Genomic DNA, 17,967 nt, shown 5'->3' with positions numbered 1-17,967 from the left:
ATTGATAGGCTTGTCCTCCATGAATTTCATAGAACTGTAGAGTTGGAAGGGACCCTGAGGATCATCTAGTCCAACCCCCTGCAACGCAGGAATATGCAGCTGTCCCATACAGGGATCGAACCTGGAACCTTAGTGTTATCAGCTCCACGCTCTAACCAACTGAACTATCCAAGTTCCAATTTGTCTAATCCTCTTCTAAGCTATCCAAGTTGCTGGCTATCACTGCCTCTTGTGGGAGTGAGTTCCATAGTCTCATTACGCACTGCACAAAGTGCTTCTGTTCTGCTGCTGGTGAAATGGTGTGTTGCTACTGAGCTCAGTGAGGTTAACGCACATCTGTGAGATGCACCCTTCAAGCATAGTTCTGGCCTTTACATACAAAATTCTGGCAGCTGGCCAAGAGGGTTTTCCCCTTTTTGTTTTTTGTTTCTTTAAGCTTGGAAGTTCTGTTACATCCTGGTCATATTTCAATCCTGTGAGCAGGACACCTGGGTTCTCTGCCAGGCAAAGAGGTGCGTGGAAATAATAAGAATAAGTAGAGAAATTATGGGTGTTGTGTAGGACTGGGAATCAAGCCCCACAGTCTGTTTTCACAAACACACCCCATTTGATTAAAATATAGCACGGTATCCCTGCCAGACACATGGTTGCATTTATATTATTTTTCAAATCAGGATAGGAAGCAGATTCTCTGCTGGAACAACGTCCCCTTTTGGGGGGAGAATCCCACCAGCAGGCGGCGCCAAAGGATGCACCTTCTGCTACACAAGGAGACATCCATATCACACACCAGTCGAAGAATGTCTTTCTTCTTTGACAACTTCCCAAATCCCTGTTTTTCTAAAGCTTTTGTGGCCACTCCTCTCTCTAAAGTTAAGGTCAGGAATTCGGACTCCTGTCTCCCCCTCTCATTACTCTCCTCGCCCCCCTCTCTCTTTCTCTCTCTCTCTCTCTCTCTCTCTCTCTCTCTCCTTACCCTCCCCTCCTTCTCAAGCCAAGCCCCCAGGAAGGTGGAGTGGTGGGTCCCAGGATTGAAATTCAATCGCTCTGCTTTTATTCCTCCTCTCTCTTCCCCCCAGAGCTGCCAGGGAAAGGGAAAGGAGAGAAAACCGCGATTGGGAAGGTCGATAAGGAAGGGCTGGGAAAGGAGGACGGTTGAAGACCGACTTACGCTGCTGTGTTGATGAAAGAGCAAGAAATTGGGCTGGTGGAAGGAGGAGAGAGAGAGAAAGAGAGATAAGAGGAGTGGAGGGTATAGTGGGGAGGGGGCGAGAGAGATAAGGAAGGGGGTGGGTCATACTGGAGGCAGAAAAATAGAGGTGAATGTGTTCGAATGAAGAGGAGAGCAAAGCTGGACAAGCAGGGCTTTGATCCCAAGTTCTGCTGAGCACCAGAGATCTGATTCTGTAGGGTATGAACCCAAGAAAGACTATAAAGTTTCCTGCCGCCAATGAGCCGATAAGGGGCTGCCTTCCTCCTCCTCTTCTTCCTCCTCCTGAATCTGCTTAACCCGTAGGAGATACCTCTGGCCAACACCAGTGACCAGGTAAGACCATGGCGCCATGACATTGTTGCTCTTGTGCCTGGTGGCCTTAGGGAGATGGGGGAGGCTTGTCCTCAGAAATCTGTTCCTCAGGATTCCCTGCCCCTCTCTGCCTTTTGAACATGGGTGGGTGGGAACCAAGGAATAATAATAATAATAATAATAATAATAATAATTTTATTATTTATACCCTGCCCATCTGGCTGGGTTTCCCCAGCCACTCTGGGCAGCTTCCAACAGAACACTAAAATACAATAGCCTATTAAGCATTAAAAGATTCCCTAAAGGAAGGGGCAGGTTTTGTGGGGCAAGCAGTTGTCTTCTAGTTGTGCCTCCTTCCTGCCTTGTTTGAGAAGAAGAGCATCTTAACAGAGAACAGTCCCTGTCTTCAGATCAGTCTCCTGCCTCTGTGGGCCCAGGACCCAAGATTCCTGAAGGATAAGGCTATCAGGGATGCTAGCATTGATGCGAATGCTCTCCCTCCCCTGTTGTGCCTCTGAATGCCAAGTGGGGAGAGTTGCTGGGCCCTGGGGGGCTTCCCCCTGGGGCATCTGGTTGGCCACTGTAGGAACAGGTTCTGTAGGGCTAGATGCAGAATCTCTGGGTGTCACAGTGTCTTCAGAGGATGCTACTGAGGCATAGCAATGTCTCCGCTGCCTATCAACCTCTCTACATCAGTGGTCCCACGCTAGGTATTTTGGACCCTGCAGCTTTCCTTAGGCAATGCTCCTCTGGATCTAGGATTGCCATTGTCTTTCTCTGTGTGTTTTAAACTGGACTTCTCCCTGTGCTATGCAGAATGGAAGCAGGTGGATTCCTTCCCCAATCCCCCGTCATGGAATAATGGAGAAAGCTTCTTCTTCTTTTGCTATGTTTGGCTGCTGTTTCAATAGCAGAGGAGCAAGGGTGGGGTGGGGAGTTGGCAACTTAGCCTGGTCTGCCGTTCTTCCTCACCACGGCGCCTCCTCTTTACCACTGGTCCTGAACGGGTTAAAATGCCTTCTAGCACAAGCTCTTTCCGACTGCTGGGTGTGCCGGGGTTATGCATGCGGACACACACACACACACACACACGGACCCCTGTGACTGATGCAAAATATGTTTCCTCGCCCCCGCCACCAGCTGCCCCAGCGCCTTTTGTCTCAGCTGCTGCGTCCAAATGCCAGTGGATGAATAAATAACAAGAGCTAACGGCAGCCTGCCAGCTATTTTCACCCCACAGCCCTCTCTCTGCACCCCCTGCCCCGCCCAGCCCTCAGAGAAGATAGGCCCACTTTTAGCTGTGGTCAGGGACCTACATCCCTCGCACTGTGGGCTGCCCAACGAAGATGAGACCATGCCTTGGGTCAGGGTGTGTGTGGTTCGTGGGCATATCAACAGGCGGATTGAACTCGCTGTTGGCTGGCCCAGCCTCCTGTCACTCCCAGGGTCTCGTCAGTCAGCTCATCCAGGGGCTTCAGTCGGCTGCACTGCTAAAGTTGCGCTGCAAGCTTTGGCCAATTAACCACTGGCAACTGGCAGACTGATGCTTGGATCCCTGACTCATCGGTGAGGCTGCTAGCACTTAAAAAGACTGGGAAAAGGCTGGTTCTGTGCAGGCCACAGATATGATCTGTGCCAGGTTCAGTCCCCAGCACCTCCAAGTATAGTGCTGCCTGAAAACCTGGGGAGTCACTCAGTGTAGACAGTTCTGAGGTATTTGGTTGGACGAATGGCCTGAGTCAATATAAGGTACCTTCCTTTCTTGGCCACTAGAACGTTTTGGGATAACCTGACCTTCAACGCTCCAGTTTTGATGAAGAATCTTGGGGAAGCGTTTCCCCTCTTACTCTGGTGCACAGATAAAATACAGTGGTACCTCGGGTTAAGTACTTAATTCGTTCCGGAGGTCCGTTCTTAACCTGAAACTGTTCTTGACCTGAAGCACCACTTTAGCTAAGGGGGCCGCCTGCTGCCGCTGCACCACCAGAGCACAATTTCTGTTCCCATCCTGAAGCAAAGTTCTTAACCCGAGGTAATATTTCTGGGTTAGCAGAGTCTGTAACCTGAAGCGTATGTAACCCGAGGTACCACTGTACAGCTGCAACTGTATGTAATTTCACATTTACCTACCATAGATGGCAGGAGCCTGTCTTAAATCCTGTGTTTATATGGCGTCAGACACAGCTGCGGGGTGATAGAAATAATAACAGTAGTAAGAGCTGGTGCAGCACGGTGGCTAAAAGGCTGGGCTACAAATCAGGAAATCCGGCCGGTTTGAATCTGCCTCAAGCTCACTTGATGGCCTGAGGCAAAATCCTCTCCATCGCCCTCGGTTCTTCCCTTCTGCAGTATTGAGGAGGGACCTACTTTACAGGGTTGTTGTAAAGATTGCAACTGGATACTACATGTGCATTGAACTCTCAACAGTGCTATGCGAATGCTAAATGAGCTTATTACCCACAATAATACTTTAGTTCCTAATCTCCCCATCCCTACAGACCACCTGAAAATTGCTGAAGGACATGGCAGAGGATTTAATGATTAGACTGCCTTGTGGAGCAATTGTAACGAGCTGTTCTAGATGTTCTGCGATTTATGTTGATTGAATCAGGATGAAACTTCCTAATTCTAGCCCTGCATTCACTTCACTGCTGATCCTCTCCCCTCCTTTCAAGTGCCTCTTCCGTACCCAGCCGTCTCTAAACCATCCCACTCACACCTTCTGGGCAGAGGTTGGGTGGCCACCTGTCTTGGGTCCTTTCGTTGAGGTTTTCGCATTGCAGGGGGTTGGACTAGATGACCCTTGGGGTCCCTTACAACTCTCCGATTCTTTGATTCTATGGATTGCCGGGAGCAACTGCGTCTGCCATTTACAGACACTGCTCCTTCTGTTCTTCACCGCCCCATTGCAGAGTAGCTAAATGAAGCTCACAGACCATTAATGGCCCATGGAGCACAGTTGGGGAATCCCTACTTTAGAGAAGGGGCTGTCTTCATTGTGGGTTTTGCAATAGAGTGAGCCTGCAACTTACACAAGGGTTACATTCCGGGGATCACCAAAATCATATATAGTGAAAACACGTTGGCTTCAATGCTGTGTGGGATTGCCAAAGTCTTTATTCCCAGATTCCTGCTCCCTTTCCTCCCCGCTTTTAAAAATTTTAACTTATTTTTTTCTACAAGCGTGTAAAGCTGAATGTGCACAAGTTGCAGTCATACTGTACATGAATGTACACTTAAGTAATGCATTCACTGAATAATAAGTCTGCATAACTCGTTGTATTAATAAATCCTTATTGCTTGGCCGTTCCTGATCAACGTATGGTCGTCTTCAATTTGCCTTCTTGGGAGTGTTTTTGGAAAGGTTCCTGCAGAGGAATCCATGTGGAAAACATTATAGAACTGATCATTCTTGTGGGTTCTTGAGTAATGAGTCGGAGCCAGCAGGAATCTAGCAGGCTTTTGCTTAAAAATTCAAATGAATGACCTATTCTGATATAATATTTTCCATGTGGCTTTAGGCATCAAAGCACTCCCACTAAGGAAGGCATAACCTTAAAAACAACAACACCTAATTGCTAGTTTTATTTGCTGTGATTTCTTGAGTACTTTACCAACCAGATAAAAAAGATAAGCTTTGCAAGAGAGGAGTTGCAGGATCAAAGCTTCTTGCCAAAGTTCAACTGCTTTGTAGGTTAATCAACTGCCCAATCCTGCTCAGGGAGGCTTACCTCTTAGTTGAGTTGGACTTATTCCCGGGAGGATAAAGAGTGCCTAGAATTTCAGTCAAACAGTGCAATCCTATATGTGTTGACTTAGAACTAAGTTCCATCGAGATGAATGGGGCTTACTCCTAGGTAACTTGGGAATAAGATCTTAAGTAATTCTATGTACAAAGAGTCAGTCACACTTTCTTGGCACTTGTATATGCAGCAGTTTACATGCCTGCAGTACAATCTCATGTTTCAACCAACATATGGGAATCATGTTACTAAAACAGAAGTTACTTCCATGTTGAGATCCGGTAATGGGAAACAGCCTATAGAACCAGAGCAGGCGGGCGGTGAAAGAATCTTGAAAGAATTTCAGTCAAATTTTGTGGCTTTGAAATATGGCAGTAGAAAATACATTGAATATTTTTGCTCTTTATGCATCTTTAGGAATCTACCTTGAACAGTTTGCTTCCTTGCTTGCTACGTGTTCACATCCCTTTTAAGATATCTCGTAATCAAATTCTGCACAATGGTTCCTGAGATCAAAAAAGCAGGTTTTCTTCTGTGTTTGGATACAGTTGGGTGCCATTTTGAATCGTGATGGTGGATGGAACCCTTCATAATTGCTCTGATTGTGACCACTGATTTCAAAACTGCACTAATTTGGGAGTTTCTTAGAATTCCTGAGAAATGCCTGGTATGAGGCGGCTAGTGCAATCGAAACAAGGAATTGGTGTTAGATAATCAAGGTGATAATTAAGAATGGAGGAAGGAACATTGAGTGAATCAAGAAAAGGATTAGAGTGAAAGAAGAGTAAAGTCAAGATAGAAGAAGAGATTAAAGAAATAATGAAATGTGTTTAAGCTAGTTGGAAAAATAAAGTAGCGTAACAAGAACGGCTGGAAGTCAAGTCTCTTGCTGGGTGTACGTGTGGGGTAGGTGTTATAGGTATGTTGATATGTATAGTATAGGTTGGTATTATATGGAGTAACGTAGGTATGTTCTTTTTATAAAAATAAGGTAGTGTGTTGTGTATGTGTATTGTGTAAATGTATGTGTTTTATATGTTAATAAAAAAAAGGGATAAAAAGAATGGAGGATTGAAAACTAAATCAGCAGAGGGACTTACGGTAACTTTTGGACTGTGTACCAGGGAGAGGGAGGACCATAGTTAGATGCCAAAAGTTACCGCAGTTGTACTTTGTTGGTGTATTGATACACCTGAAGTTTAGAGTACAGTGACAGCTGGCTGACCTTAGTTCTTACTACAGTCTGATAAATGTTTGTTTTAGATATTTCCAGGGTAGTTGACAAATGATGTAGTTGGAATGGACCCTAAGTATCATCTATTCCAACTCCCTGAGGTGCAGGAATACGCAGCTGTCCCGTACAGGGATCAAACCTGCCTGCAACCTTGGCATTATCAGCACCACGCTCTAACCAACTGAGCTGTCCAGGTGATGTAATAAAATCTAAAGCAACCCTCTACCACTGCTATTTAATATTTATTGTTTTATGCCTTTCCTCCAAAGAGTTAAAAACATGGTTCTACCTGCCCTGCCCCGTTTTATCCTCACAACAATCCTGGGAGGTAGGAGAGGCTGAGAAATAGGAGACTTGAAACAAGATAGAGAAGAAAGCTGCGTAAAAGGGTACCATAAAATGGAAAGTTTAAAAAGCCCAGGAGAATTTTTTTTGGAAAATTATTCTTTGGTGCCCGAAGTAGGTGGGCTGCAGGAGTGCCTCCCCCCCCAGTGAAAAGGAAAGCTTTCCTTTTGGGAATTATAGGGACAGGACTACCCAAACGCTATAGAAATTTATTCATGTATGCGACTACAGCGGCAAAAATGTTACCTGACCAAAAAATGGAAAGAAGTCGTCCCAGCAAAAGAAGAATGGTACAAAAACTTATGGAATATGCAGAAATGGGGGGAAAAGAAAAGAAATCAAGATAACAAACTTTTTATAAAATAATGGAAATTGTTTACTGAATATTTACAAATAAATTGTAAACAGGTAAGAACATTGGTGGGATTATAACCTGCAGTTTTATGAGAGTATATATTTAAAGTAGATGAATGAGTAAATTAAGTTAAATTGGATATGCAAAAATATTTAAAAATGAATTGAAGGAACTGCAGAAAGAGGAGGAAGGAAGTCAAGTTTTCAAGTGTTAAAATGATTATAAAATTATTGAAATGTATAAAATAGAAAATCATAAATAAAATAAGAAAGGAGTGCCCCCGGTGGAGAAAATTCCAGCAGTGAGAGGCCACCACTGATAAGGCTCTGCCTCAATATTAGGAGTTTCCGGGTCTGTCAGTTTATATGTTGTGGAGGCAGGGTGGTGTTGGGGGGAGAGATGATGGCTGATGATAATGTGTCCCCTTGCAAACTACCTCTGCGGTGTCCTTTTCATCCTGCTCCTCATGGAACTGTGCACTCTACTCTCCAGAAGCAGATGGGGAAGAGTTAAACCTACCAGACAGCTGCGAAAACTCAGTCAGCCATGCAAATACTTCATTTCACCCTGACCTTTGGCCAAACTGTGAAGTACCATGATGTGAGGGCATTTCAAGAGTTTCTGCTGGGGCCCTGCTCTCTCTCTCTCTCTCTCTCTCCCTGTGTGTGAGTGAAACTTGAGTTAGCATCCCTAACTAAGGAAAGGCAGTGCTATGGGGAACTTCTCTGTGCCAAAGTCGGGGGCGTAATGACATATTCAACCGTGAATGCCAAAACCTCCCTCCTTCATCCGCAAAAGGCTACCTAGTTTTAAGTGGTGTTTGTAATGACTGTTTCTTTTTCTAATAGGATTGCTTCCCCACCCTTTGTTCTGGTTTTATCGCATTTGTTTTCAGGTTGCACGCTCGTTTTTTGCTTTAAAGTCATGTTCGTATTTTGTTGTGAGAACAGTTTTGGTTGAAGGGCGAACCGCCGGCGTATAGAATGAAGAGGATCATTTTTTAAAAGACCGATTCCTCCCACCCCACCCAAAACGGCTCCCTTCTCTAGCCCCTCGCCTCCCCATCTTTTTGCTGATTTTTCCATCTTTCCGGATCGCTCCAGGCAAAGCCAGTGACGTGAAGATCCTTGAACCCAGTGTGGGAGGTTAGGGGCGGGGCGGGGAGGAAAGGGACCATCGCAAACAGCTGGCACAATGTCTCCCCCACCCCACTGCTAAGGGTCAGGAAGGGGGGTCCTGCCAGCATCAATGCCCTATTCATTCGCCTGGCGTCACTGCAAGGGTGAGAGGTGGGAGGAATGGAATGCGAGGGCCAAAGTGTGCCAGGGAATATAAGAGGTGCCCCTTCGGATCACGAGGCGCAATTGTATTCCCAGCCAGTAGCATATGGGAAGGGAGGTTTTTTGCATCAATAGACAACTTTGTATGGATTATATCCAGAATATACTGCCACAACCCCCTGCCACTGGTTGTGGCGTTACACTGGTGCTTCTTCCAGTGGTCGTTGGTTGCAGGGAGGGTGTCTGTGGACACTTGACTGATGACCCATCATTGGAGCACAGCATCATAGCCTGTGTGGATACCCAGAGCTTCCTGAAATGCATCTTAAGTTGCGTCCACCTGCCAGGTAGGAGGAGAAGGAAGTGAAAAACTGGTCGGGTCAAGCTAAGGGTGTGGGGAACAGCAGTTGAGCTTTGGCAAGCAGGAAAGATAGTTTGGTATTTCAGGATGCTAGACAGATGCTGCTCTCTCTCTCTCTCTCTCTCTCTCTCTCTCTCTCTCTCTCTCTCTCTCTCTCTCCCCTCTTGCCTTTCCTCTAAGGAGTTCAGGGTACTGCATCTGGCTCCCTCAAGGTCCTATTGTTAGGCAGAGTTAGACCATGGTGGTTTTTGCAGGGAAAGCGCTGTGGCAAAAACAAAACGAAAAAACAACAGTACCGTAAGTGCTTGAGCACAGACCTTTTAAGAACGGACCTGTTCCTAGACACACTGTGCGAAAGGAAGTCTGGATGAGCCCTAACACAGCTACCCCATCTGGAAGGTATCTGAGTTGTGTCTGTACTTACGGCTGCTGCAAATTAGGCTTGAAAGTCATGCCTGCTGCAGTTGGCAGAAGTTGGTCGGGGTGTGAATGTGCATTGCTGAGAGAGGCGCACGTCTAGTTGTCTAGGATTGGTTCCTTGGCCCAGGAACTCTTCTTAACCCCCCCTGGGGAAAGATTTGCCAGAAGCAATATAACGAGGCACATCTGCTTATTTTGTGCGAGAGACACCCAGCGCAGGGAACTGAGCTTCCCCTGGCAAAGAATGTGGATTTGCTTTTTCAAGCCCAGGGAATTTGCAGCCTAGAGGCTAACGTGCTTTCCATTGTTGCAGCGGTTCTCTGAACCTCTTCCTTTCTGTAAGCTGAGAACCAGTAAGATCCTGCCTATCCCTGCCCTGGAGAAATCTAATTAAAGGCAGCCATCTATTCTTTTGAATTCACCAAAGTGGGGTATGCTAGGCTTCCTGCTATATCTTTCTGCTAGGGGTATTAGCTTTGGCTACAAATGTTAGTCAGGAGGAGCCACATAGCCGTGTAAGGGACCATGATGTGTTCTGTATACAGGACGCTGGTTCAATCCCAGCCATCTCCACTTAAAAGGATCTCTGAATGTTTTGGTAATGGTATGCACAGCAACTGAAAATGTGACTTGAAACGCAGCAGGGAGGGAGGAACGACCTTGCTGTGTTTTCAGCTGCTAACATGTGCATAGCTTTAGTCTCAGAGCAGACCCATTGAAATTAATGGACATGACAAGCCCATGAATTGCAATGGGTGTACTCTGGATTACTTAGTTGACTAAAACCCATAGTTGTAGGGGGGGCATAGATGGCTGGCTGAAATCCCACTTACCTAAAGCACTAGATATATACCCCCAGCATGGTTAGAGTGTATGACCTGGGAGACCAGGGTTCGAATCCCCACTCAGCCATGAAGCTCATTAGGTGACCTTGGACCAGTCACTCACTCTCAGCATAACCTTATTTTACAGGGTTGTAATGAAATGGGGAGGAGGAGAAGCACCTTGAGTTCTTTGGAAGATAAAGGTGCTATATAAAAATGTAATAAATAATAATAGAAATAAATAACGGAATCAGTAACGCCAATGGACAGGAATGCCAAAAGGGTGTTTTCCGACAGTCACTGTTTCTGGGTGGTATTCAGTCACATACCGCCCAATTTAGGTTGCACAGTTAAAGTTGATTGGGAGGCCTCGTGCAACAGATTCCCTGAAAAACCTTGCTTTTTAATGACAAGGAAAGTGATAGGCAAAGGCCGTGAAAAGTGTGGGGGAACACTTGCTTTGATGCAACGGTCATCTTAACCTCCTTGCAAACAAATGTATGCCCACTGGATAGTCAACATCATCTAATCTCCCTGAAAACAAGTCGGGATGAATGCTCCGCAAACTAGATGCCTAGAAAGACCATGAAGTTCTAAATGTCTACTGAAAAGGGACTCAGAAATCGCTTCCAGGTGTTAAAAGCCTCCGTTATTAAGAAATGCAGGCCTGAGTGATTAACAACAAAGGTGTTGTGTACTGAAGTTCTCACCCTGGGCCAGCAGGGGGATACTGTAGGTAGTTTTCACTCAGGTCCACATATGCAAATAAGGGATTGAAAGTGACGTTCAGTGATTGGATAGTTACAGAAAATGGTTACTGTTGCATTCTAGTGGAGCTCTATATAAGCAGGCTGGCTGAACCCTTCAGTTCAGTTCAGTTCAGTTCTGGCCTGTGGATAAACAAGAGCTGTTTGAAGTATTGCTGGGTCGTCTGATATGTTCACCCAGAAAGACCATGAAGTTCTAAATGTCTACTGAAGAGGGACTCAGAAATCGCTTCCAGGGGTTAAAAGCCTCTGTTATTAAGAAATGCAGGCTTGAGTGTTTAACAACAAAGGGGTGATTTAACTGTAGAATTCTGCTGCCAAGAGAAGGGGTGGAATTTCCCATCTCACCAAGTTGACACTCTCTCGAATGAGATGCTTTTGCCAGACACAAGCAGGTGGGCTTGATCCAAAAATAACTAGAGGGAATTTGCTGGCAGGGGTTGAACTGGGGAGCAGGTTTAATGGTTTCAACACTCTATTCTGACTTTCAGTTCAAAAAAAGAAACGATGAAAAAGAATCAATGAAGCCTGCAAAATTAACACTGTGTGTGTGTGATATATACTGGAATAAATGGAAAGATTTTAACGGGCTGATTGGTGTCTCCTGCTGCTTCTAAAAAAATTGAATTCTGTGCCCAGGAAACTAAAATTTGATGCTCAGCAATTTAAGTTAGGTGAAGCAAAAGAACATATGTTACTACACTTATTTTTCACAATGCTGCTTTATTCTATAATTTATAAATGTATTTTGGGTTTTTGTTGTTGCCAAATCTGGAATGGGAGGGCACGAAAGGGATGCAGGTGGGAGAGAGAATGGAGAGAAAGAAAGGGATTTGAAACCATGTTTGTCAGATGGGATGGGACGCGGGTGGCGCTGTGGGTTAAACCACAGAGCCTAGGACTTGCCGATCAGAAGGTCGGGGGTTTGAATTCCCGTGACAGGATGAGCTCCCGTTGCTCAGTCCCAGCTCCTGCCAGCCTAGCAGTTCAAAAGCATGTCAAACTGCAAGTAGATAAATAGGTACCGCTCCGGCGGAAAGGTAAACGGCGTTTCCATGTGCTGCTCTGGTTCGCCAGAGTCATGCTGGCCACATGACCCGGAAGCTGTATGCCGGCTCCCTCAGCCAATAAAGTGAGGTGAGTGCCGCAATCCCGGAGTCGGTTACGACTGGACCAAATGGTCAGGGGTCTCTTTACTTTTACCAGGAAATGCAGGGCATGCTGGGCATGCTGACTTTGCTGTGAAGCCCCTCCAGATGTCACAGAACTACAGTTTCCATTATCCCTGGTCATTGCTGGTGGGGGCTGGTGGGAGCCTCTCCATCCCTTTGTTAAAGGCACAATGTTCTGCCTTACATTCCCCCAAAGCGCTGGCCCAAAGCTGTGGGATTCTGGTACTGTGAACATCACACGAAGCATTCTTGCAACAAGCCAACATCCTCTTTTCTTTTCCAGATCAGCATTGGGTCAGCTGAGGACCATGTCGGAGGGGGACCGGCCTACGAGCGGCCTGAGCCAAGCCAGCAGCACAGTCACCATCTCTTCCGTCTCCATGGGAACGAAGGTGAGGAATTGGAAGTGGTCCGAGCCCTCTGGACAGGTGCTGCTGGGGCGATAGATAGGCTTCCAGAGATCCTGCTCGCTTTGTCTTCCTGAGCTGAGCTGGGCTTTGCAGCTTCATTTGCAAGGAACACCTGAATAGTATTTACCTCAGGAGTTGACAGCTTGTGCTTTGAAATAAACAAATAACCAAAGCCCTTTTTCGGGAAAAGGAGAATTCCACAATAACCATGTAAACAAGTCCACAACATTTATGAGGCCTCAAAACAGTCACACTGGCAGATGTATCCCTGCATACCTATGTGAGGGCTTATCCATATTTCCCGCTGCTTTCTCCCAGGGAAAACCGCTCTTTAGTGCCCAATCGGAGCAAACGGGGCAGTCTGGTTTGACCGCAGAGTACTGTTTTCCATGGGAAAACCTCTCAGATTGTGCTTTCAGGGCTCGGGACAAGTGTGGATGAGCCCTCGGACATTTGTGGCACATTTGTGACCTGAAAGGAAGGGAGGAGGGGGTAATCATTCTTCTCTTGGTTTACAAAGGCTTTCTTTCTTTCTTTCTTTCTTTCTTTCTTTCTTTCTTTCTTTCTTTCTTTCTTTCTTTCTTTCTTTGCTCTGCCTTCACCCTAAGGTCCCAGGACAGGTTACAACAATTAAAACATAATGTTTAAAACAGTATAAAACAACTTACAATCACAGAAATAAGTCGAGTCCTAAAAATCCCAGGTGTCAAACGCTAGGGTAAAGAGGTACAAACCTTTATATGATGAAGATGCCAGACAGTGCCGGATTTACGTATAAGCTAAACAAGCTATAGCTTAGGGCTCCACTCTCTTGCCCCCCCCCCAAATATACTTCTTCTTAATTGTATTTCACTATCAATATACGTCTTCTTAACTGTATTTCAGTTCAACAATTACTTTGATAAAATACATATTTTGTTATGTGCAAATGGCTTTAGATACCTATTAGGTCCATAAATTACCATATATTCAACACACACAAAACGGCGACAATTTGTTGTTGACAAAGGACAGCTGGACATACAAAGGGCCCCATTACCTTCAGCAGCTTCATCACACCTAAATCCGGCCCTGCCAGACACACTGTGAGGCAGAAATTCCACAATTTAGGGGTTGCCATAGAGAATCCCCTCTCCTGGGCTGTTTCCCCCAGCTTCTGAGGGTGATGGACGAAAAGTACCCCCACTGCCAATCTTAATACCTGAGGGTGTTTGTAGGGAAGGAGGCAGTCTTTCAAGTATTTGGGTCCTGAGTCATGTAGGACTTTAAAACACTAACATGAGCACCAGGAACAAACTCATAACCTGCGATTAGGAGCAGGATACCTGAAATTCACCATGAACTTTACAAAAACCATAAATAAATATATGGTTAGGGTTGAAAAGACTTGCTTGGGAGATGGTAATTAAATTAATTTGAATGAGCTGTGAACAGCCGCTCAGATGTCCACTGCTTATACCATGGGAAGTAGCTCATTTCACCAACATCAGAATGGTTTCATAGGGATTTGGGATATTTCCATTATTACAGTGATAACGTATTGCACCTGAGTATTCAAGGAACATGACACATTTTTATTTCACTTAATTATATCAGAATTTAGAAGCCACTGTACATTCAAAGAATCCCCAAATGCTGTACAGAGAGAGAATTATAGAACAATACAGATCCCAGAACTGTATGAAAACATAAAAAAAAACCCAATAAGGATTAAAAACTGCAGGAATAAGGCAGACCAGTCTTTGAAGGCTTGGAAGACAAGAAAAGTTTTCAACAAATGTCAAAAACAATGTTGGAGCTTGCTTCACTCCTAAGGGGAACCGAATTCCTGAAGTCTGGTGCCACAGTGTTGAAAGCGCAGGCTCAAGTCTCAGCACGCCTTGCCACAGGGGTGTTGGGCATCAGCGGCAGATCTAAGTGATTGGAATAGGACGGGGGGGGGGGGGCGGAGAGAGAGAGCTTCTTAGATGCCCCGATCCAGAATCATATGAGGCTTCTAAATACCAGATTCAAATACTTGAATCTAGCTTGGTAGCCAATTGGCTACTGGCACAAGACACAAGCATATGTAGAAAAAGGCAATGTTTACCTTGCTCTTAAACAATAGATCTTGAGATTGTCAGAGGCCATATGCACTCTGCCACGATGTATTGGGAATATTCTCTTGGTCTGTTTATGTATAAAATATTTTATGTAACAGGGACGCAGGTGGCGCTGTGGTCTAAACCACTGAGTCTAGGGCTTGCCAATTGGAAGGTCGGCAGTTTGAATCTCCGTGACAGGGTGAGCTCCTGTTGCTCGGTCCCTGCTCCTGCCAACCTAGCAGTTCGAAAGCACACCAAAAAGTGCAAGTAGATAAATAGGTACCGCTCCAACGGGAAGGTAAATGGCATTTCCGTGTGTTGCTCTGGTTTCGCCAGAAGCGGCTTAGTCATGCTGGCCACATGACACGGAAAAACTGTCAGTGGACAAACGTCGGCTCCCTCGGCCAGTAAAACAAGATGAGCGCCCCAACCCCAGAGTCATCCGTGACTGGACTTAATTGTCAGGGGTCCTTTACATTTACCTATTTTATGTAACATACATTCAGTGGGGATACTCACCACTGTCAATGAGGCAAATGGATGTTTACAAGTGCCTGCTGCATAGATTTTGCAGTGTATCTATGTTTGAGGCTGTCTTAAGGGATATAAGAGGGAAGAAAGGAGAGACAGCACATCCTACATTCACCTTGAAATAGGCTCTAGTCCAGGCATAGGCAAACTCGGCCCTGCAGATGTTTTGGGACTACAACTCCCATCATCCCTAGCTAACAGGACCAGTGGTCAGGGATGGTGGGAGTTGTAGTCCCAAAACATCTGCAGGGCTGAGTTTGCCTATGCCTGCTCTAGTCCAGCACTGTTGAAAGCACTATACCTTTAAAGCACTTTTGAAACATACTCTTTCCCTCAAAAAATTCTGGACACTGCAGTTTACCCTTCATAGAGCTACAGTTCCCTTAACAAGCGACAGTGCCCAGAATTATTTGAGGGGAAAGTCTGTGTCTCAAAAGTGCTCTAAAGGTATAGTAAGGAGACAGCCAATGACAACAAATCTGTTTGTACTGATGGGTCTACAAGGCTCTCTGCTTTTGCTGTAGTAAGCACCCCTCCCAGAAATTTCCAGTTTCTAAGTCACACTCATAAAGAGTGCCAGTTCCTTTGGCTAATCATCCTTTCACTTATCACTTTCCTGGGGTAAAAAGTTTTAGGGCTGCAGCGCTTACTCAGGTTTGGTTTCCTTTGGAAGGAGGTCATGGGAGGCCTATTGGCATTGTGTAATATTTGCATTCGAACTGATTTACATAGGTGGAGGCAGGCACAGCTTCAAACACTTGAACTGATAGGCAACATTACATCAGATCTCTAGGGAGGCAGCCAGCAACCAGAGATCACTTCTTAGAGCTCCAAACTCAGCTTTTTGTGGCTTTCCCAGTCAAGCTGAAACTGCAGACTTCTCTTCACATAAACACCTGGATTACATCATCCTTAGTCAATGGGTGACTGGGGGTGGGAGTGGTCTGCCTCCGATGCTTCTTTCTATCTACATTCCCACAACATTCCTGCAACAGGAGACAAGGGGCTAAGTATTTAGTTCCCTATTACAACAAATCTCAGGGCTATTGACCACTCTTTTGTCAGCTTCAGGTATTGCCTCAGGGAAACCTGCCCAATAACCCTATTTACAGAAATCTGATAGGAAACCTGTTGCTTTTTTCAGGTGGGATTTAATCAAATACTGGCAAATTCAATTTGTGCAGCTGAAGTTGATTTGGAGCTTTTGAGCAACAATATCCACTTGTTCCTAAAATTGGGCCTTTGATGATAAAACAGGTCTGGAGGGACCTTTGGCCTCCCAGATGTTGCCAGACTACAGCTCCCACCAAGTCCAGAGAGTGTGGTCAGTCACCAGGGATTATGGGAGTTGTAGTCTTAAAACATCTGGCCGGCTGAAGGTTCCCCACACTTGTGATACAGGAAAGTGATTATCACCAGGCTTGTAAATAGCATTAGCCCACATTCTTCCATTTCTTTCCTTGCTTACCTCTTCCCACTGCTGTTTGACCACTGCCAGTTTTGGATTGTAAGCTCCTTCGGAGGAGGGACCATGCATATACTGCCTAGGTAAGGCTTTGCAGTTCGTAGGGTAGTTTGTCCACCTTGCTCCCTGGCTTGCATTCAGCTCTCACCTGTGGTTCCTAGAAGTTGTCAGCATGTGACAGCAGCCACACATTGTGAAGGGCTTTGACTGGCCGGCTAAACCAGGTGAGGGCTGCCGATGGGTCTCAAATCCTAGATGAGTTGGGGACTTCTCCTGCATACAAAGACAGGCTCCAGCAGACTGAGCAGACAAGACCGATAGCAGGTCCAACGGTCAAGAAGACGGTTTCTCGATGTGCTGCAGAGGGAAGTGAGGGGCAGATGGGCCTCCTCGGCTTGGGAAGGTAGCCCATCTAGGAGAAGGAAAACTCTGGTCCTAAAACTCCACTGCCTTGTGAGATATCTTCAGGAGAAGAGAAGGCGAAGGAGTAAAGCCCACACAAATCTGGAGTCCCTAAGACGGTTGGGTGGCGATTTGTACGCCTCCTTCCATCATCTCCTGCGACCAAGCTGGGACCAAACGTATTGCTCTGCTTTCCTTTGGACCACATCAGTGAGATGGAGAGCGGGGAGGTCTTGTTGTCTGCGCAGCCCAGGACCTCCATGCATGCTGCCCAGGCTTGCGCCCCGTTAGGCAAGGTGAGGCCACGGTTTGACATCACCCCACAGAGGCGCACTCCATTGCCTTGAGACAGACCGATGCCAACACTGATGGCGTGCTATTAACAACCCAGTATTGCATTTCACCATTTTGTCTTCCGCAGCCACGCTCAGCCCGGCCTGTCCGGAAGGTTCATGCATTTGGGAAGAGGGCAAACTCCATCAAGAGAGACCCCAACTCGCCTGTCATCATGCGCGGATGGCTTTATAAACAGGTAAAAAAGTGCATGAGAAACGAAGGCGGTCCCTTAGCTCAGAAGCAGCCAACGTGGTTCCCTCCAGGTGTTTTCAGCCACATCTCCTCCCATCTGCCCCAGCCAGTGTGGCCATTGGTCAGGAATGAGGGGAGTTTTTACTCACATAATATGGATGTTATCACGTTGGCTGTGCATTAGCCTGAAGGATGAGTGGCTGAATGTTGGCATGGGAAGACCCAAATAGAGCAAGGGAAGCCAGAGGCTGCTGGTGGCATCACACGCTCAGCATCTGTCATTCTCGGGCAGCTGTTAGAGCTCCAGTGTCGCAGCAGCAGGGGCCACCACAAATGAGACCATGCTCCCCACCACCCTTGTCAGCGTTGCCAATGCTGCAATAGATCAAGATATTGCAGAGATTTTGAGATCTCGCCCAGAGTTGTCATGATCTTGCCCCAAATCAGTGTTGATGGCGGTGTCACTTAATGAGCAATAGCTCAATAAATAGCCAACGTCATGTCATCTTCCTGCAAGCAAA

The 17,967-nt window shown here is 46.1% G+C and overlaps 1 protein-coding gene across 5 annotated transcripts in view; it reads left to right on the top strand.

Annotated features, from left to right (window-relative positions):
* PLEKHA4 (pleckstrin homology domain containing A4) overlaps positions 1-17,967 on the top strand; it is a 49,852-nt gene that overhangs the window by 11,674 nt on the left and 20,211 nt on the right. For 2 of the 5 annotated variants that reach the window (XM_081885907.1, XM_081885905.1), the window contains exons 2-3: positions 12,310-12,418; positions 17,340-17,450. In XM_081885907.1, coding sequence (XP_081742033.1) covers positions 12,335-12,418; positions 17,340-17,450 — 195 coding nt within the window. In that variant the 5' untranslated portion in view covers positions 12,310-12,334. Of the gene's footprint in view, positions 1-1,274; positions 1,547-8,655; positions 8,830-12,309; positions 12,419-17,339; positions 17,451-17,967 lie in introns of those variants that run through there. The other 3 variants (XM_081885906.1, XM_081885908.1, XM_081885904.1) reach the window with 3 other exon arrangements.

This window comes from Podarcis melisellensis (genome assembly GCF_964234715.1).
Source record: "Podarcis melisellensis genome assembly, chromosome: 13".
Classification (NCBI taxonomy): domain Eukaryota; kingdom Metazoa; phylum Chordata; class Lepidosauria; order Squamata; family Lacertidae; genus Podarcis; species Podarcis melisellensis.
Note: the sequence above shows the minus strand (reverse complement) of the source record. Positions and strands in the feature narration are given on the sequence as shown.